The sequence below is a fragment of the Candoia aspera genome, chromosome 1 (genome assembly GCF_035149785.1).
Source record: "Candoia aspera isolate rCanAsp1 chromosome 1, rCanAsp1.hap2, whole genome shotgun sequence".
Lineage (NCBI taxonomy): Eukaryota > Metazoa > Chordata > Lepidosauria > Squamata > Boidae > Candoia > Candoia aspera.
This window is the reverse complement of record NC_086153.1, coordinates 248,059,009-248,079,789: the sequence shown is the minus strand read 5'-3', so window position 1 is coordinate 248,079,789 and position 20,781 is coordinate 248,059,009. Positions and strand designations below refer to the sequence as shown.

General features: G+C 42.5%; 1 protein-coding gene, 1 long non-coding RNA gene and 2 other non-coding genes across 4 annotated transcripts; 2 read left to right on the top strand and 2 right to left on the bottom strand.

Moving 5' to 3' along the window:
• Window positions 1-216: 216 nt before the first annotated feature.
• On the top strand, window positions 217-5,513 carry RPL27A (ribosomal protein L27a). Its single transcript, XM_063289428.1, has 5 exons — window positions 217-303; window positions 1,278-1,341; window positions 2,337-2,412; window positions 3,258-3,432; window positions 5,328-5,513. The coding sequence occupies exons 1-5, from the start codon at window positions 301-303 to the stop codon at window positions 5,454-5,456; spliced, it is 447 nt and encodes a 148-aa protein (XP_063145498.1). The 5' UTR covers window positions 217-300; the 3' UTR covers window positions 5,457-5,513.
• Window positions 2,730-2,860, top strand: LOC134488686 (small nucleolar RNA SNORA3/SNORA45 family). Its single transcript, XR_010067005.1, has one exon. It is a non-coding gene; the product is annotated as a small nucleolar RNA SNORA3/SNORA45 family (small nucleolar RNA).
• An 8,894-nt stretch (window positions 5,514-14,407) lies between the features above and the next one.
• On the bottom strand, window positions 14,408-15,085 carry LOC134490150 (uncharacterized). Its single transcript, XR_010067186.1, has 2 exons — window positions 14,933-15,085; window positions 14,408-14,540 (listed from the first exon to the last, which is right to left on the bottom strand). It is a non-coding gene; the product is annotated as an uncharacterized LOC134490150 (long non-coding RNA).
• Window positions 15,086-15,860: 775 nt separating this feature from the next.
• Window positions 15,861-15,990, bottom strand: LOC134488687 (small nucleolar RNA SNORA3/SNORA45 family). The gene has a single exon (XR_010067006.1). It is a non-coding gene; the product is annotated as a small nucleolar RNA SNORA3/SNORA45 family (small nucleolar RNA).
• Window positions 15,991-20,781: the final 4,791 nt, after the last annotated feature.

Genomic DNA, 20,781 nt, shown 5'->3' with positions numbered 1-20,781 from the left:
CCACAATGAAAAGTTACTTCGAAAATTCCATCTCCTTTTGGAAGAGGACATAAGATTATTTGAAAGCGAAGCGAAAGAGAAACTCTCTGACACCGCCGTGTTCTTTCAAAATTTCTGAATTACTACTACGGGCAAAGAAGCCGCAATTTTGGGGAAATCGGAAGCGGAAACTAACTGTCGGGAGCATTTGAAAGAGAGAAAAAAAGTCTCTCGCGAGAGAAGAACTTTTCCTGGAGGAGGCGAAATCTCGCGAGAAGTTACTTTCGCTTCCGTCGTTCTCTTTGTCGCCGATTGAGCAAGATGGTAGGTAGGGAGCAACGTGGTGACTCTCGGGCTCGGGGCTTCTGGCGCCTTTTTTGGGGTGGGAAGGCGCTGCGCGGGTCTCGCTTGCTGCTCTCGGCGGGGCGGCCCAGCCTTTGGTTGTATTTCCGTGTTGCGAGGAGAGGTTGCCCTGAGACCGGGAGACTTCCCCGGGGGAAGCTGTGCTCGGGGGAAGCCGGCTGTCGGAGGAGTCCTGGTTAGATCTTCGTGGAAGGGCGGGAGCGACAGGAAGACCTCGGCCAGGCCTAGTCTTAATTTTGTCAAACTCCTACGCTATTTTTCGCTTTTTATTTCCTTTCGGGATGCATCTTGACCCCAAAAGTACCTGGATACGTGAATAGTTTTGGGTGGAAAGATTTTCTGCTAAGAGTGCTGCCTTCCTAGATAAACATTGCCTGTATAATCGTTTGCTCAGTTTATGTCTAAGTTTGGAGGCTTTTATATTTATGGCATGGCTTCTAGACTGTGGGGATCACCAACCTGAACTCCTCTCAGGAGTATGTTTTATTGATACATGAAAGTGTGCTCTTTAAGAAACACAGCCCTACTGTGGGAGCCATTTATTAATATAGGAGTAGATGGCATGTGCTCTCAATTATTTGTATTTATATTTAAAATACAAATATTTATGTTTTGGACACCTTAAAATAATGGATTATCTTCAGTATGCATGTTCCACAGCATACATGAAATTATTTGTTGGATTTGATTGAGGTTCACTACAGTATTGGATGATTTAGAGAAACTGCTCACTCTTCCACCACTAAAACAACTTCCCTCTGGTTGCTCCTCTTTACAGCTTATTAAAAAAACTAATAGGTGAAACAGACCAAATGCAAAAAGCTTGTTTCTTTGTGTAAAGTAGAGATTGTAGATCTCTACACAAAATGAAAGCAAAATGAAATTTGAAAAATAGGGTGTATTTATTATAACCAAATTTGTTTTTATATTTTTAGCCTTCCAGACTGAGGAAGACGAGGAAACTAAGGGGGCATGTCAGTCATGGCCATGGCCGTATTGGTAAGTGCTAGTGATGTAAAGCTTTTGGAATTTTTGAAAATACAGATTTTTTGCATCTTGTTTTGCTTCTGATGAGGTGGGGCATTTTGTTTGTGTTCAGAATGTATTATCTTGAGAGTTGTAATTTTTAATTTCATTTTTTTAAATTAGATGAATATTCTGGCTTCTGTTTTATCTATAATACTTTTCATTGCAGCAGTAGTTACAGTATTGTCTGACTTTGTTCATAATACCTATTTTGTGGAGGGGCATTTTTAATTAATAATCATGGAGGTATTCAGAAGTAAGTCAAGTGTAATAACTCTTACTAGATGACACCAGAAGATTCTGTTGGATTGCAGCCTTGAAAATGCTATGCACATTAGTTCAATTAATGCAGTATAATTAGGTAAATAAATATGTTACTACAGTTTCATACACAAGAGAACAGTGCATATAGGATGCTTCCTTTTAGTATATGAAAACTAGAACAGAGGTTACCTAAAAGCAAGGAATAATTCACAGCTAAGCTCCTCTTAATAAAGATGGCTACATCATCTAGATCAGAGTTGAGGAATCTGTGACCTTCTAGATACCGTTGAGCCAGTAGAATCCAGCATTGTCTGTGCTGACCACACTGCAGCTTCTGGAAGGCTACAGGCTGCCATCATTACTCTAGCGGCCAAAATTCATGTTGGATTTGACTATTGATGTAGACTGCCTTACATAATACCTTCATGTAGCACACATTTGTACTATCTTCTCTGAAGAAGGGTTACGGTTAATCCAAAAGACCAGGCATAAAGAGTTCTCTCTTGATGTTCCAAGACTTCCCATCTGTGACAGTGATTGCTTCATTATCCAGAGTATCTACATGTTTTATTAGAATGAAACTTAAAGGGTGATTACTACATTAAAAGGAGGCTAAAATTAACAACTAAAAATTAAGTAGTATCCTATACTGAATAACTTTTCTAAACTAAATTCCAGTTATAAGCTTTTATTTTCTATCATAGGCAAACACAGGAAACATCCTGGAGGCCGTGGCAATGCTGGTGGTATGCACCACCACAGAATTAACTTTGACAAATAGTAAGCTATTTCTCCTTTTTATGTTGTCTTATGAATGGCTTCTGTATTTTAGTTTTGTGTAATACAAAGAGCAGGCCTACCTTGTGGACCAACATCAGCTTTCATACCCTGGATATATTCATTTTGTTACCTATTTGCTGAAACAAAGCTGTACACAGTTCTATGGTATTTACCCCCTATTTGAGTTTTCTTACCTTGACCAGAGGATGGGAATTGTAGTTCAACAAATCTAAGAGTTGGGAAAAGCTTTAATAAAATAGTCTAGGATTGCAGTTGTCATTTATAATTCTCTGTCAGGAGTGACTTATGAACAAACAGCTGAGACTAGAGTCACATCTTGGTACTGTCAGTTATCATGGTGTGCTATTGTACTCAGAGAGTACCAACTGACCTTTATTCACTGACTGTCTCCTTCCCAATACAGTCAGTCACCAGGTTAGTAACAGAAGACTGTGGATGATTAAGAAATTACACGTGTTTTGTAAAAATGAAAATCACTTATATAACCAGCCACTCTTCCTCCCTGTTACAAAAACACTTTTGTAGCTAGCCACTGTTGGATCCTGGTATCTCTGCTTGGAAGTAGAAGTGGCGTAGGGAGAGAGTGGAGGGGGGAAGAATAGCATTGAGTACAGGAAATACGTTTGTAATAACCACAATTATTATATGTAGAAGATCTTAGAAGCTTTATTGTGACACTGGCTGAGACATTAACTGAAGACAAAACACATTCCTTTTACAAAGTATATTGTAGTGTCTTTTGTATTCTCTAGCTAAAATTGCTAGTGAGTTTCATAATGTATTGCCCAGTAAATGTACTTTGCATGTTATTTTTTTTCTCCTAGCCACCCTGGTTATTTTGGAAAAGTTGGTATGAGACATTACCACTTGAAAAAGAACCAGCACTTCTGCCCGACAGTAAACCTGGATAAGCTCTGGACACTTGTTAGTGAGCAGACAAGGCTGAATTATGCTAAAAATCCAGCAGGACTAGCTCCAGTTATTGATGTTGTACGCTCCGTAAGTGTTACCTGTTTATTGAAAATTGCTATTTATTAAATTTATTATGGCTGCCCATTCCAACAAACTCTGAGCAGCTTGCAACATCTAAATACACAATTAAAACAATTAAGAACAAAATGTGATAGCCTGGATTAAAAACAACCATAACAATAAAAACATGACAGGGGGTCCTACACACACATTTATCCTGGGGCTTGGAACAGAGCCAGGCCTTAAGGGCCTTCCACCCCCAGGAGAGGGAGCACTATGTGTATCTGTCAGGGGATGCTATTCCAGAGGATGGGGCAGCAACAGAAGGCACGCTTCCGTGCCCCACAAGATGGCAGTGTTTGATAGCGGGGACCTGGAGCGCACTTGCTCTGCCTGAATGTACTGCTTGGGCAGAAGCCATTAGAGATAGGCAGTCCCTCAGATAACCAGGCCTGCGAACGGCTCTATGGGTAACAAGCAGCACCTTAAGTTGCACCCAGATCCAACTGGCAGCCAATGCTGTTCGCATAGCAGTGATGACATATGGGCATAATGAGAGGTGCCTGTTCCTGCTGATGCTGCTGCATTTTGAACCAGCTGTAGCTTTTGGATGGTCTTCAAGGGCAGCCCTGTGTAGAGCACATTGTGATAGTCCAGTCATGAAGTGACCAAGGCACGAATGACTGTCTGAAGGGCCTCCCGGTTGAAGGAAGGGCACTTCTGGTGCACAAGACGAACCTTTTCCAAGGCCCTCCTGGCCACAGCTGCCATGTGCTCATTGAGCAGTAGCTGTGAGGCCGGGACCAAGATGTGCACCAGTCTAGAATGGGGAAGTGCAACCTTATCCAATAGCAGTGGGGAAAACATCCCCAACTCAGGGGTGCCAAACCACAGCCACTCAGTCTTGTTCTGATCGAGGTGAAGTCTGTTCTTCCCCATCCAGACCCAAACAGCTCAGTTTAGTTACCCACTACCTTGAAGAGTATATGCTTTTACAAATTAAAATGTAATGTAAGCAACTTTCAAGGTTTTGATTGAAGAGAATTCAAACTTGGTGCTATATTAATCTTAGATGAAAATGCAACTGTTTAAATGAGATATAGTGCACTCTTACTCAAGTAGATTATGATTTCTTTGTATGTTGCATTCTGTTTGAGTGCAGATAAAGGAAAAATTACAGATATATGGTGAATGCATATTATGCTACACCTTGCCAAACTTTAACTTGGCTTTTACCGTTATTGTGTATCTGAGTAAAATACAAATCTTTACAAAGATTGGGTTGTATACCCAACCTAAAGAGGACTGCTGATCAAAGCCTCCCCCTCCTAGTAAATCCATTAAGTCATCAATTATGAGAATTGATATACAGTACTTTAAAAATTCTTGTCCGTAAATTTAATGGAAGCTATGATGAGTAATGGCTTCAAGTGTGATGACTGTGTACTCAACTTACCATTAAATTCAATTCATACGTGATTAAGTAGAAATCTCTCTAATGGAGTGTAGTGTGCAGAAAAAGTTGCAAATAGAAGTTCCTGCACTTTGTCCAAGTTAAACAGCTCAGTGAACTCAACCCCCTCCCCCTTCTTTGGTATGCAGCTCCCCTTTTCGTGCCAGTCCTTTCAGTTCTGTGCAGATTTATTTTATTCAGATTTATATCACTGTCCATCTCCCCCAACGGTCTGCAGCGGCTCTGCTGGCTGACCTTGGATGCCAGAGATAGTCCAAAGAAGATGCTTTCACACTCCTGGCTTGTCCCCCTCCCACTTCTACTGACTCGCAAGTCTCAACCCGTGTTGATTCCCTTCATGTATGCGACTCGGATCAGATGTTCTGGGAACGTTTGATCTGGGAGCATGACATCAAGAGACTTTATGTCCATTAAGTTTAACCTTGTGTTAATTTTGTTATTTTTCCAGGGGTATTACAAGGTCTTGGGCAAAGGAAAGCTGCCAAAGCAGCCTGTCATTGTGAAAGCAAAATTCTTCAGCCGAAGAGCAGAAGAGAAAATCAAGCAAGTTGGAGGAGCCTGTGTCCTAGTGGCATAAATGTTTATATATGTATGCAAACTCAATTAGAGGCATAAATAAACTATTTCAGATGTTGGAGTGACTTTTTAATTTCAGTTTATCAAAACATTCTCACAATTACATCTAATACTAGAAAAATGATTTTGAGAGGAATTGTAGAATTGGAAGATGACATTTAGGCCACCCAATCCAACCCCCAGGTCTTTGTTGCAATTCATTCAGGAGCTAGGAAACCTCTTCCCTAGTTAACTGGTCCCATTATCAAAACTGTGTTTACAGTTAGGAAGTTTTTTCCAATATTTAAGCAGAATATTCCTTATTCCTTATCTTGCACTGTAGGATGGCAGAAAATTGGTCAGCCACCTGTGTGATATTGTCCCTAGTACTTGAATGTTGTATTCTCACAAGTCTTTTCTCAGTAAAAATACACAGTTCCTGCAGTCTCTTAAGATAGGACTTTGTTCCCATTCCCCATTATCCTGTTCTTGACAGTAGTCCAGCTACTGCTACCTGCCTAGCTAATGGTGGAGGGTCTAGTGATGTGTGGAAGAGTGAACTCACCACCCAGACTGAACAGACATTTCTTTTCCCTCCTGGGATCCAGAGTTTTGGTGCCTGGGAAGGAGGGTTAAAATGGTGCCACCCACTCTTTAATGGGACAGTTGTCCCATAAAATGGAACAGAAAGCAAGCATGTGTGGGTGTGGCAAGAAAAGATGTCAAGCCAGGAAGGCAACAAGCAGGTAAGAGGAATGTCCAACACAAAAGGCAAGCCCCTCAGCAGCAGTCTTCAGACAGCAAGCGACTAGCTGAGAGAGAGCTCAGCATAGGGAGAGGAAAAGAGTCCCACCAGAGTCTGCAAGGCCACTGTGCAGATGCAGAGCTGCACAAACCCGCTCCAGAAACAGGACTGGGGGTGTGGGGGGAGGAGAAAAAAGCCCATTTGCCAGTCCATAGAAGACTCCATTCAGGGTTTTCACATCTGAATGGACTGAGCCTGGCTACTACAAGAGCTGAAGACCTGGGGGGAAAAGGAAAGACTGCAGAAGTTAAAATAGGAAGACAGAGCTACAAACAGATAGGAACAGATACAGAACATAAGAAAGAGTTGCAAACTTACAGTAATAGGAAGACTAGACTAAGGAAAATAGAAACAAGCATAGAATTATTAACATTAGAAGGAATAGGAATTTAATTTTGAAAAATAAGTTTTGGGAGAAAAATACAAATGCAGTTTTTGTGTGATCTGTACCAGATTAAGACAAAACCCTAACATGATGTAATGACATGCGGAACAAAGGCTTATGGGACATTAGTCACTGTCTGGCAAAAAGGGGTGGACCCTATTCTGAAACTAGTGATTTTTGCATACAATCACACCAGCTGCTGTGATTGTATGCTGCCAGACCACCATTAGGGAAATACAACTAGTTATTAGCTGATACGGACCCAGTGTGATGTGCCCAGAATGTAAGAGTTGGGGGGCTGATCAATGCAGAATAGAAAGGGGCCATTAATGTTACATAATTTTAAAATTAAACTCCTATTGATGCAAGGAAAAAAAATCTGCCTTTTAATTTTTTTGCAGTTGCATTACACTGCTGACTTGTGATCAGTGACAGCTTTGGATCTTTGCACAGATACTATTGTCAAGCCAAGTATCCCTCATCCTGTATCTCTGCAGATTTCCTTAAGTAAACCACTCTGTACTTGTTACCTAGTCAAGAGGCTAGAACATCTTTATAGAGAAAAATGCTAGAATGTTAGAATCTCAGTTGGAATAAAGACGGCATAAATAGTTGAGGTATATGAAATCATGCCCAGCACCAAGAAAAGTTTTTGGACAAAGAAAGCAGCTCTCACAGTGCATTATTAACTCAGGAAATCCATTATTACAAGATGTCATGGCCGCAACCTAAAAGGTTTTAAGGGAGCTGGATACGTTTATGAAAGGTGAGAACATCAAGGGCTATTGGTCCTGAAGACTCAAGGCTACCTCTAGAGTGGGGGCAGCTACCTCCAAATATTAGTTGCAGGGGTCCAACTGTGGGAGAGGGGGATGTCACAAACTGCTTGCAGCCACATCAGAGGCATCTGGTTGGCCATGAGAAAATGGTGAACCGAAAAGGGCTTTGATCGGACTCTGCAGGGCTGTTTTCATGTTCAATAAGTTACTTTCAACCCATGTATCTAACTTAAAATCATTGTGAATTTTGTTTCTTCTAGAGCAGTGCTTCTCAGCCGTGGCAACTTTAAGACGTGTGGACTTCAACTCCAAGAATTCCCCAGACAACCATGTTGAAGTATTAGCTATCTTATTCAATTATATGTAATCTGTATTTCTGATAAGCATTCCCCCACACTACCATCAAAATCATTAACAACAATGAAGACTACAAACCTAGAGTTGAACCTTGGACAGTAGTTTCTTTCCCCCACTCCCAGCTGAAACTTTTTTTTTTTTTAAGTATTTTACAAGCTTTGAACTCTGCAGTTTCTTCTATCCATTCCTCACTCCAATTTGATGAGAAACTATACATTGAGTATAATTTTCAAGTCAGTTATGAATCCATTTAATACACCATCCAGCCAATATTTATGGATACGTTTTACATTTTTGATGCAGAATTGCTATACTAGAAGTTTTTGGTTAATGCAAGCATACAGGAAGGAAAATGTGCTGCACATATTTAAAATAAGAATAAACAGCAAACTGTTTTTCCTAAACTTCTAGGGTACTGTAATGATTGCCCCAGCCCCAAATACTCAGACTCACAAGAGGATGCTAAATGAAATCTGATTTATTAGAGTACTAAAAGCAAATACAGAGAAAGCTGAGAATGAGCAAAAGCGCGCCAAATACAAACTTAAACCCTTGCTTCAAACGTATCCCGCCTCCCTCATAACAGCCCCGCCCGGCACAGGTGCTAGCAATCGTCAGAGTTGCTAGCCTGGGAAAGTAACCTTGAGCGCAGTAGATAACACAAACACATTCCAAAGCAAAGCCAAAATATAATCGTTCCCATCCTCCCTAGACAAATGAAACACGCATCCAATTAATGACATGCGAAACGTTACGATGCATCAAATACATTGAAACGGCGCACATGACATACCGCCCTCCAAAAATACCCCTAGGGACCTGGTTTCGAGGGATAAGCGGAGTGGAAACGGGCCACTAGAACCGGGGAAGCTACATCTGATGCGGCGACCCACTCAGGATGAGGGAAATGCTTCCAACGAACTAAATATTGCAAAGTATTGCGAAGGCGTCTAGAGTCCAAAATTTCTTTAACTTCAAAGTGTTGCTGACCATCAATCATGATGGGGGTGGGAGGTGGAGGTTGCCGATGCCAGCGATCAGAAGGAATAGTCGGTTTGAGTAAGCTGCAATGAAAAACAGGGTGTAAGCGTTTCAGGTTATGAGGCAAATCAAGTTTAAAAGTCACAGGGTTGATCTGAGCGACAATTGGGAAAGGACCCACAAACTTAGGTGCAAGTTTCTTTGAAGGTTGTGATGACTTGATAAACTTGGTAGAAAGGTACACTGAGTCCCCAACTTGGAATGCAGGTTGGGGGGCCCGCTTCCGATCAGCATACAATTTATAATCCGCTTGAGCATCAGCCAATGCATTTTGAATCATCGGCCAAGAGTCAGCCAGTTGTGTTGACCAATCGTCTGTAGTGACCGCACCTGCAGGAGGTTGTGGGAGATCAGTGATAGGGACAAAGTCTTTACCCAGAGCCACCCGAAACGGGGTCTGTCCAGTGCTTTGATGCACTGCATTGTTGTAAGCCACTTCAGCAAATGGTAGAAGGTCTACCCAATTGTCCTGCTGATAATTCACAAAAGCGCGCAGGTACTGCTCTAGAGTGGAGTTCACCGCCTCAGTGGCCCCGTCCGTTTGAGGATGCCAAGCCGTGGAGAGGGCTTGCTTCGTGCCTAACAGCTTGAGAAACGCCCGCCAAAACTGAGAGGTAAATTGTGTACCTCTGTCTGAAATCAAGCGGGAGGGACATCCGTGTAGCCTGTACACGTGTACCAGGAATAGGCGGGCTAATTGACGCGCTGACGGAATGGACACGCAGGGAATAAAGTGGGCTTGTTTGGAGAAATAATCTTTGACCACCCAAATGACCGTTTTGCGTTGGCTGGGTGGTAGCTCTACAATAAAATCCATGGAGATTTCTTCCCAAGGGGAAGAGGGGGCTGCTACCGGCTGCAACAGCCCCTGGGGCTTGCCCACCTTGCGCTTGGACATTGCACAAACAGTGCAGGAAGCAATGTAGTCTTTGACATCTTTACGTAATGTGGGCCACCAGAATTGCCTCCGAACGAGGTGCAAGGTTTTTACAAACCCGAAGTGACCTGCGAGTTTGTCATCGTGTGAACGTGTTAACACGTCTTTTCGGAGGCTTTCAGGAACGTAGAGGCGGTCGGACTTCCAAGCGAAGCCTCTGTCAAAAGTAACATTGTCTTTATTCGCAAGCAACCAAGTATCCGTTTTTAATTCTTTTAAAAACTTTTGTTGCAATTGGGAGGGAATTGACAAAGAGCTTGGCTGAGCAGCGCTTGTGGTGGGCGGTTGTTGCGCGCGCGTTTGGCTACGCGTCACAGCTTGCATGCCCAATTGGGGCGGCGACCATAGGGTGCTCACCACATCTGGCGCCGCCCCAGAGTCTTGAGGTTGCCTTGACAAGGCATCAGCCAAGAAGTTCTTTTTCCCTGGAATAAATTTGAACTGAAAATTGAATCGATTGAAAAATTGAGCCCAACGAACCTGTTTAGGGCTCAGTTTTCGAGGGGTACTAAGTGCCTCCAAGTTTTTATGATCAGTCCATACCTCAAAGGGGTGATTAGCCCCTTCCAACAGATGCCGCCAAGCTTCTAATGCAGCTTTCACTGCAAATGCCTCCTTTTCCCAAACATGCCAACGCCTCTCAGTTTCGGAGAACTTGCGGGATAAATACGCACAGGGCTTGAGGCATCCTGCCTCGTCTTTTTGCATCAACAATGCGCCAATAGAATAATCGGAGGCATCAGCCTGTACAACAAAAGGCTTTGAGGGATCAGGGTGTTGTAAAATGGGCTCTTTGACGAAAGCTGCTTTCAGCCGCTCAAACGCCGTTTGACAAGCAGGCGTCCACCTCAACAACGCTCCGGGATTCTTGACTCGCCTAGTATCTCCCACCCCTTTCGTTCGAAGCAGGTCCGTTAGGGGCAAGGCAATCTCAGCGAACCCCCTTATGAATAATCTGTAATAGTTGCTGAACCCCAAGAAACTTTGAAGTTGCCTGCGGGTACGGGGACTCTCCCAGTCCATGATAGCCTGCACCTTGGCAGGGTCCATTTCTATACCTTTATCAGAAATCCTATACCCCAAGTAGTCAATTTGGGTCTGATGAAAGGCACATTTGGATAGCTTTGCATACAATTCAGCAGATCTGAGTTTACACAAGACTTTCTTTACCAGAGCTACATGCTCTTTCATGGTTTCCGTATAAATCAATACATCATCCAAATACACCAGTACACCTTTAAACAGATGTTCATGCAAAACTTCATTGATTAATTGCATAAATACCCCAGGGGCCCCAGCCAACCCAAACGGCAACACCTTATACTGGAAGGCTCCCAACGGGCAATTGAATGCAGTTTTCCACTCATCACCCTCCTTGATTCGTACACGATAGTAGGCTTCTCTTAAATCCAGTTTAGAGAAAATCTTGCCTTTGGCCAGATGTGACAACATGTCCTTTATCAATGGCAAGGGATATTTGTTGGAAATTGAGACGGCATTTAATCCGCGGAAATCCGTACAAAGTCTCAATGTCCCATCCTTTTTTGGGCGGAAAAGAACCGGCGCCCCCACGGGTGAATTCGCCGGCTCAATGAATCCGCGCGCCAAATTTTTGTCCACAAATTCCCTCAACAAAGTCAGTTCCTTTTGCGTCATGGAATAAATTTTTGGTTTAGGCAATTGAGTGTTGGGCAGCAGTTCTATGGCACAGTCCGTCTTTCGATGGGGGGGCAACTGGTCAGCTTCCTTTTCACCGAATACATCAGCAAACATCCTGTACTCGGCCGGCAAGCCCTCCAGAGGAGAGGCCGGGTAAGGCGGAGTCGCAGCTGCCGCAACCCCCACCATCTCCTCTGGGGCACCCTTCCCCTCTGCCGCTTGATAAAACCCATCCCTAAATGTGATGGTCCGGTAGACCCAGTTTATTTGGGGGTTTTGCTGCACCAACCATGGTACCCCCAACACCACCAATGGGCCCCCTACGGGAGCCACGACAAAAGACAACCCTTCCTGGTGACTGCCCAGTTGCAAGGCTACCCGCCCTGTAAAATGGGTGACCGGTTTGCCCCCTGCCATGGACCCATCCAATTGAGTAAATGCGATGGGTCTTTGTAGGGGAAAAGTGGGGAGCTCCAAAGCCGCCACCACGTCGGGGTGCATCAGACACCGGGAACACCCCGAATCAATCATGGCCCATACTTCCACCGTCTTGACTTGTGAACCCAATTTCAATTTCACCATGAGTATGCGGTAAGTGCCACTCACCGCTGGAGGCTCGCGCCCGTCTTCTACCACCTGCCCAGCGGCGCCCTTTAGAGCAGGTGGCTGGCGTTTCCCGCCGGTTGCGGGATTTCGGTCTCCCCTTCAATCTCGTAGAACATCACATCGTCTCCCTCGGTCTCAGCCACCGCAGCTTTCTGTTTCCTCGGCAACGCAGGGGACTTCGCCGGCGGTTTTCCGGGCCGTTCCTCCACCTTTGCCTTCGGGCATGCTGCCACTCGATGCCCCTCCTTACCGCATCTCAGGCACAATCCTTTGGCATACCGCTTCTCACGCTCCTCGTCCCAGGGTCGCTGTCCCGGTTTTCCCCCGGTGGTCGATGTGCGGCTGGGCTTCATCTCCCGCCCCGACTTGACGGTCTTCCGCTGGGCAAAGACCTCTTGGGCATGTTCAGCCCTTCCTGCTAGCAGGATCCACTCATACAGCGTGTATGGGTCGTCCCTCCCCAGGGACCAGCGCAGCACCTCGGTATTCAAGCCATCTTTGAAGAGCTCGATAATGGTTGCTTGGGACCAGTCATCCACCTTCCCAGCTAGCGCTTTAAACTCCAAAGCATAATCGGCCACTGATCAGAACCCCTGCTTGAGTTCCTTCAGGGCTCGCTTTGCTCTCTCCTTTGCTAAGGGGTCCTCGAAGTGTTGCTTCAACGCCCAGAGGAACTCCTCGAGATTTTCCAGTTCAGGCGCTTCCGACTGGCACATCTGGACATACCAGTCTGCCGCCCTCCCCTTCAGTTTGGTGGCAATGGTGATGATTCTTGCCTTCTCCGATTGGAAACCCCCCCCCCATTCTTCCATATAAGCTTTCGCATTGGTCAGGAAGAACGAGAGTTTGGTCGGGTCCCCATCAAACTTGACAGGGAAGTCTCGCATACCGCCTCCCGCCGGGCTGCGCCCCACCACCGGGGCTGCTGCGGCTGGTGCTTCCCTGACTCGGAGCGGCACGGGGCCCCGGGGCGATCGCCCGGGCGCTGCTGCGATTTCCATCTGGACCGACTGGTCCCCTTCGCGCCTCCGCACCACCCGTCGCCGTTCCGGGGTCAGCCCCTGGGAGGAAGGGGTTGAATGCCTCTGGCTGGATTCTTCCCGGAGCTCTCGCATCGAGGTTACATCCAAGCTCAGCTGTTTCAGAATAGCCTCCAACGAATCCATTTTCGACTCCAGCACTCTGATTCGATCCGGAGTGGGTGAGCCCTCCGTTGGCTGCACCTGCACCACGTTGGGGGATAAAGGGTATCTCTGCCTCCAGGATGGGCCCCCCGCTGCTGTGGCATCTCCTCGGGTCTCATCCCAGGTGAGCAGCTCACCCGGAGAATTCACGGTGGTCTCCGGGGCCGTTTTCAGCCCCCCGGCTTCGCTCTCCGACCCGGAGCTCGCCTCCTCTCTGATGGCGGACAGCTCCCCTCCTTGGGACGGTCGGCCGGACGGCCTCACGGTCGAGTCCGGTTCCCCTTCCTCCATCATCACGATTTCGGGCTCGGTCATCGCGGGCTCTCTCCCTCACAAGTTAGACGCTTGTCTTCCTTGGACAGGGGCCAGCGGAGTTAGGAACTGAGATTCTCAGCTTTATGTAATGATTGCCCCAGCCCCAAATACTCAGACTCACAAGAGGATGCTAAATGAAATCTGATTTATTAGAGTACTAAAAGCAAATACAGAGAAAGCTGAGAATGAGCAAAAGCGCGCCAAATACAAACTTAAACCCTTGCTTCAAACGTATCCCGCCTCCCTCATAACAGCCCCGCCCGGCACAGGTGCTAGCAATCGTCAGAGTTGCTAGCCTGGGAAAGTAACCTTGAGCGCAGTAGATAACACAAACACATTCCAAAGCAAAGCCAAAATATAATCGTTCCCATCCTCCCTAGACAAATGAAACACGCATCCAATTAATGACATGCGAAACGTTACGATGCATCAAATACATTGAAACGGCGCACATGACAGGTACTTCATTAAATGATAAAATAACTGAATTATACAATTCCCATCAAGCAGTTCAAATAAGTAAGTAAATCCTTCCAGTCAGTGTTGACTCCTGGTGACTACTTGGACAAGCCCCTGCAGTTTTCTTTGCAAGATTTCAAAAGTGGTTTGCCATTGCCTTCTTCCTAGGGCTGAGAGTGAGTGACTGGCCTAAGGTCACCCAGCTGGCTTGGTGCCTAAGGCGGGACTAGAACTCACAGACTTCCCATTTCTTCCCTGGTGTCTTAACCACTACGCCAAACTGGCTCTCCATAATAAATAAAAATAGTAGCTTTTAAGTAATAAGCCGAATCATCTTATCACTATAAATAAAACAGGATATTGCAACCTGAGGTTGCTAGAATACAGGAATTTCACTTCACCCCTCAAAATCTGATGCCCAAGTAATTGAGCAGAAACCAATCACCTTCAGCTTTTATATATTTTTATTGAAATAAATATAAAGACTTCATATAACTTCACCACTTTGTCAGCTGCAGATGAATTTTGTAATCTCAATTACTAAAGCACCTTTTTCTTTCCAATGATTCTGTAGTAATCCTGGAAAAAAAAAATCAAAAAAGTCAGTATTCAATATGCACCATCAATTTACCACTATATAATCAGGCTTGTGTCTATCAGTTTGTAGCTCTGCAGCAGCCTCTCTTCAATTACCAATAGTAAACCTCATCTTTTACAACATCCAGCCAGAAACAAATTTATTGAATTCTTGATGGCTTCAGTTACCATACATAGTTGGGAGATTGCAAGCTTAGCTGATTAAATATCCAGAATTGCTTTGTAGCATGCAGTTCAGAAATCAATTAGACACTTCAAGTTTCATTTTCATCAAACATCATCATAGTTCACGCCTGATGAAAAGGGAGAATAGTAGCATTGGTACTATATTTTAACACAGCAATGACGGTTTCCAGTTCAGTAAAAGAACTTACATGATAAGTCACTCACTTGATCACGATTTATTGTAGAATTGAAAAGATAGATGACTTATCAAACAGGAAATAAATTTACAAAATAGTTACAATGAATAATGCTATGCCTAATAGGGGAGTTTTAGGTGTAGCAAACTTTTATGATACAAAACTGATCTATTGACTTACTATAGCATGAAATTCTGTAAGCAGTGCATTAAGATTAGTAGTCTTCCTACCAGAACCATAGCACACCAAAATGTATCACAATGCAACTCTAGCTCCATGGAAACAAAAAGGACTGTAGACAGTACAGTCAAAAGATTTCACGTACCTGAAAATTAACCTACTCTTTGCCAAACAATGTATGAATCAGGATTTTCTAACAGATACAAAGGTTGTACCTTTTTATACCTTTATTGTGCTACATAGGACAATTTAGAATCTGTAATTCTATGGAGAATTCTATGCAAGCATAGAATTAGGCAAATCCTGATTCATTGATAATGATCTTTTTAAATTTGCTAACTACAGTAAGTTTAAAAATACACCAAAGGGAAAAAATTGAAATCAGTGCCTATTTGAAAACATCTGAAATGTTGGGACATAATTTTAATGGCACACAGAATACAATAATCAACCATCTATGTTTCTTGGGAACAATTTTCAGGTACGAGTCAAACCCATGTTGGGACATAATTTTCTCACTAACAAGAAGTAGCTGCTCTTTTTAGAATTTATTTACAAATAACATTGCTAAAGTAGTTCTAGTATTTTATTTCCTTTTTGAAGAATTTATGTTCCCATAAGAAAGGAAGAGATGTTTGTCCTTTTTGCTATTTCATTTTTTAAAATTTTAACAGTGTAAACTACTTGAACCAGAACCCACCATGTCACCACAAGTCATCTTCTATCTCCAGCAATACAAAGAAAGTTTGCTATAATTCATATCTGTTACCAACCTGGCAACTGACTCTGCTAATGAATCAGAGTCAGTGAATAAAGGTCAGTTATTGTTCTCCGAGGACTATAGCACACCATGACGACTGGTGACATCTAGATGTGACTCTAGTCTCGGTCATAGATAATTTCTTGATTAAAGACCTTCAGCCCAGTAGGTTAAGTCCATCTCAAATTATGTTTATTTTATTTTTATCCCATCTTTATTAATTTTTTTAATAAATAACTCAAGGTGGCGAACGTACCTAATACTCCTTCCTCCTCCTGTTTTCCCCACAACAACAACCCTGTGAGGTGAGTTGGGCTGAGAGAGGGTGACTGGCCCAAGGTCACCCAGCTGGCTTTCATGCCTAAGGCGGAACTAGAACTCACAGACTTCCCATTTCTAGCCCAGCACCTTAACCACTAGACCAAACTTGTGGTATTAGAAAAATAAATACTCTGAGCAAAAATTAATATATACTGATAAATCCATTCTGAAATCCATGTTTATACAGTACTCATCTGATAGCATAACTAAAAATAAAAAGCATGGTTTCAGTTAACTGCTCTTCCAACGTTACGTTTATCTAAAAGAGAAGAAAAATAGCACATCTAACTTTTTCTAGTAACATTTTATTTGAAAGTAATTATTATGATGCAACAGCATAAAATACAAATGCTTATTTCTACACACCTATTCTTTTAATCTGTTTAGAAGATTTTTCAAAAGATGTAAAGATGTTAGGTCACAAAGCAAAATGAGGAGACAAATCATATTTGACTTATTGGGGAAAGAACACCATGAAAGCTACAAAAGTAGGTAAAAATGCAGGAAAATTGTACATGCTTAGTTTTGAGAAGAGGATATAAAAGATTTGACAGACAGGGCCAAAATTCATCTAGCCTTTGTTTCCTACTGTACAGCAGAAGACCTTAGCATCAAACAGTAAGATTATGCTCTCTGCCTAGCAACCAAGAAGATATTGGCAGCTGAGGATTTATATATTCAGTTTATTGGACAGTTTATTCTGCATTTGAGAATATCTAGGAGACTGTGTTTGAGAATATCTAGGAGATTGTGGTTGCTTTCCTTAAGTTTCACTGTATAAGTGGCACATTGGCATTTAAGGTGTTTAATGTAAAAGCAGTGGCTCGACTACTCTACAGTGCACAGATTTGTACCTATAAATAATACAAATAATTAGAAAAGTTGCAGGCATAATTCTAGAGTCAGGAGGCACCAAAGTCAACTTAAATAACTAAACAAATTCTTTGAAACTATTCTATTGGTCCTACAATACTTTCCAACTGCACTATTGTGCATGAAATCAGGGCAGAGAACCACTGAGGCAAGCATGGTAGGACACTTTCAATATTGGGTTAAAATTAGTATTTTCTTCCCAATCGAAGCGAATATTTGTAGCTCAGGGTTGAACTGTGGAGTCCTTGGTGCTCTCTGAGCCTTGTTGTTTTCGTGGCACTGAAGATGTCACCTAGTCTGGCAATGAAATGTCTGCAAGAAAACAACAAGGCTGAGAGAGCACCAAGGACTCCACAGTATTTTCTTCCTGTTTTTGTGTCTTTAGTTCTCCAACTCCTGAAAAAAGACCAAAAAGAGAAAGTTTGACTCATACACTTTTGGCCTGTAGTTTATTGTTGCTCTGGAGTCTCAAAATGCAGACAATTACCAGGCAGCAAATTAGAGAAACTGACCTACGAAGGGATTTAAGCCTAATTCTCTATCATATCATAGTTGTCATCAGGAAAAATTGCATTACAACAGACTACTTTTTAATCAGCATTCTCCCTCATTAGAATAAGGCATTTAAACAGGGTCATATTTATGTTATTACAGTAGTTTTGCTTGAAGGTAGAGTCAAACACATCCCATATTTTGAACATATATGCCCTTGGGGTTTGGAAGAAACAGAGACTGTGACTATATTACTTAATTGTTCTCATTACCGAAATTCCTGTCTGGAATGCAGAGCTTTCCTTTTGACCAATATCCCAGATTCAGACTGAATAATTTTATCATTTTTTTTTCCTGAACAATACCCAAATGGGACAGACACAACTGTCTGCGCCAAGACAAGTCAAATAAGGAAAGCGGTAACAGCAACAATATAACTTAGCCTGATTATTTTAGATGAAGTTGTGTGTAATGTAAATTTATAATTAAAATGAACATAATTTTACTTATTTTTCTTTCACGATAATAATTGATTGACAGATTCCAGCTGAATTTATGTCTTTGGTAAACTTAACAAGGAAATTTACAATAATCCTATCTATTATATTAAAACATACAGTATGCAAAACTACCCTGCTCCGAATCTACAGGCTTAGGCAGGAATGTTTTACCTTGGAAATCGAGCTGAAAGCCCAACATTTTGGCCACCACTATTTCTTTTCCTACAATAGCACAAAATTATCTTTTTAATTTAAATATTTTTTTAAAAATCTATCTCTTCCACCTTGCAACTACGATTGATACTCCTGAGGCATTTTTTAGCTTTCCTTGTTCACAAATATAACGTAAGACTACTGCATTTGTTTTTGTAGAATTAAGTAAAACCAACGCTCGCTGATTATTTGCTTTCTCCCAGGCACCCGCCCAATACGCACCATGCTGCCGCGCGCGACAAAGGAAAGAGGAAAAGGAAACGGAAGACGACTTTCCTTAATACGTTTCCCAGAATGCTCTCGGGGGAAAGACGCGGGAAATGGGAAGTATAGAGACCCAACTTCCGATAACGGCGGGAAAGCGCCGATAGCCGCTGCGCTCTATGGTACTCAGAGTGACAGGTCGTGCTATCCCGTGATAACTCTATGATAGAAATTATAGACGTTTCCCATGATGTCCCGAAGGTAGTATGGTGCTTGCCTCGGCCCCGCCTCTCTCTGTCTTTAAAGAATACGGAATGACAATAATATCATCCGCGCGCACTGAGCCGGGACTTTTGATTTGATCGCATAAGTCACGTGGGAGAATACACAGCAGTGTTTTGAGGGCGGGAGAGATCCTGTTAAACTGAGGTTGGAGATTTGGTAGCGGTTCCGCGTCGATTAGCTGAATTTATAAAGCTACAATTCTTACTAAGCTGCGCGTGGCAGATTTCCACGATTATATGATATTTGTGAAATAAAGCGAAAAGATGTATCAAGGGAGGATCTGTATTCGGTTAATTAATTTTTGAAAATATAGCAAGGAGTCTTGTAGTTCCTTAAATTTCTTAGCTTTTTTTGTCGTATTTGCTCCAAATGATTATCACAGCTATTCCTCTAGGAAACTTTCTGAAATGCATGGATTGTTCTGAGTTTTAATATTTTATTTATTTATTCAGTTTATATAGCTGCCCATCTCAGTGTTGCTATGATACTGCAAAGAATGATGTCACGATTGACAAAAACAAGTACAAAGTATAACACAGTGTTACACAGAAGCATGTTTGTGGCTTGCTGAGGTTTTTTTTAGTAGTGGTTGCTAATGGAATTAATGTCACATCAAAAATTGAGCCCCTTGCCAGTGATAATTGGAATCACAACCAATCAGAATAAATTCCAGCCAAGTAATTACTGCGTGGATATGAATAGTCAATTTTTTAAATGATTTTTTCTAGAAAAGAAAGGTTTTTTGCTTACACTTAATCAAATATGCTTGATTCTTCATGTGTTCAATTCAATGAAAATCACACAATATACACTGAATATTACAAAGCCAAAGGTAACCATCATGCTTAATGAATTTACAGTTAATGATGAAGAAGAGAAGATGATGGGTAGTTGTAACTACCCATATAATTACATGGAAATACTAAGAAAAAGAGAATTATATATTCTTGGGGTCAGAATAGATAAATGTGGACAGTGTACTGGAATAGTAATGAAATTAATCCTTAGGAAAAATCCAGTGGCAAACGTAGGCAAGATCATAAGGGACAACAATATTTGTATGGCAACTAAGGTCAAAATAGGTAAAGTAATAGTTTTCCAGTTATAATGTATAGCTATTGAGAAAGAAGATTCTGTCAGGATTTGGATGTGGTCACAAAGAGTAGCATGGATTGCAAAAAGAACCAATCAATTGATCCTGGAAGAAATAAAGACTGACAGGCCACTTGAGGCAATAATTAGCAAACAGAAACTTAAATACTTTGGGCAAGTGATGCAAGCATATGAGCAATTAGAAAAAACTACCATATGGTAATGGGAAATGGAAGACAATGGATGGATGGCATCAAAAAGATGACTGGAATGTCTCTGAAAGAGCTCAAAACTCTGGCCAGGGACAGATGGAGAGGGCAAACATTTCTCATACAGTCACCAGGAGTTGAGCCCGAGGCTAATGGTACCTCAGGTGTTCTGTCATTCTGCAGTACTTCTTCTGTATGATGCCTACAGTACAGTACAAGCCTGTATGTGTCTACTCATGAACAAGTCCTAATAACATCAGTGGTATTATGTTCAGGTAGGTGGTATGATTGTGATTGTAATTTTTAATGATATGGTGCATTAATGAAGTTTTTTTTTTAAAACCCTCAGCTTTATGTGGAGCAACTTGGACATGCATCATTTTCTTGAAGGTTGCCTTTCCCCAAGAAACATTATTAGTATAGTTGTTATTACTTTTAATCAATATCAGGTCATGTTAGATCTCTGGTTGATTAACCAGCAAGATTTGTAAGACCTTTATAACTTTAGTTTGGTCTAGTGGTTAAGGCAACGGGCTAGAAACCAGGAGGCTGTGAGTTCTAGTCCCGCCTTAGGCATGAAAGCCGGCTGGGTGATCTTGGGCCAGTCACTCTCCCTCAGCCCGACCCACCTTACAGGGCTGTTGTTGTGGGGAAAATAGGAGGAGGAAGGAGTATGAGGTATGTTAGCCACCTTGAGTTATTTATAAAAATAATAAAGGTGGGATAGTAAAT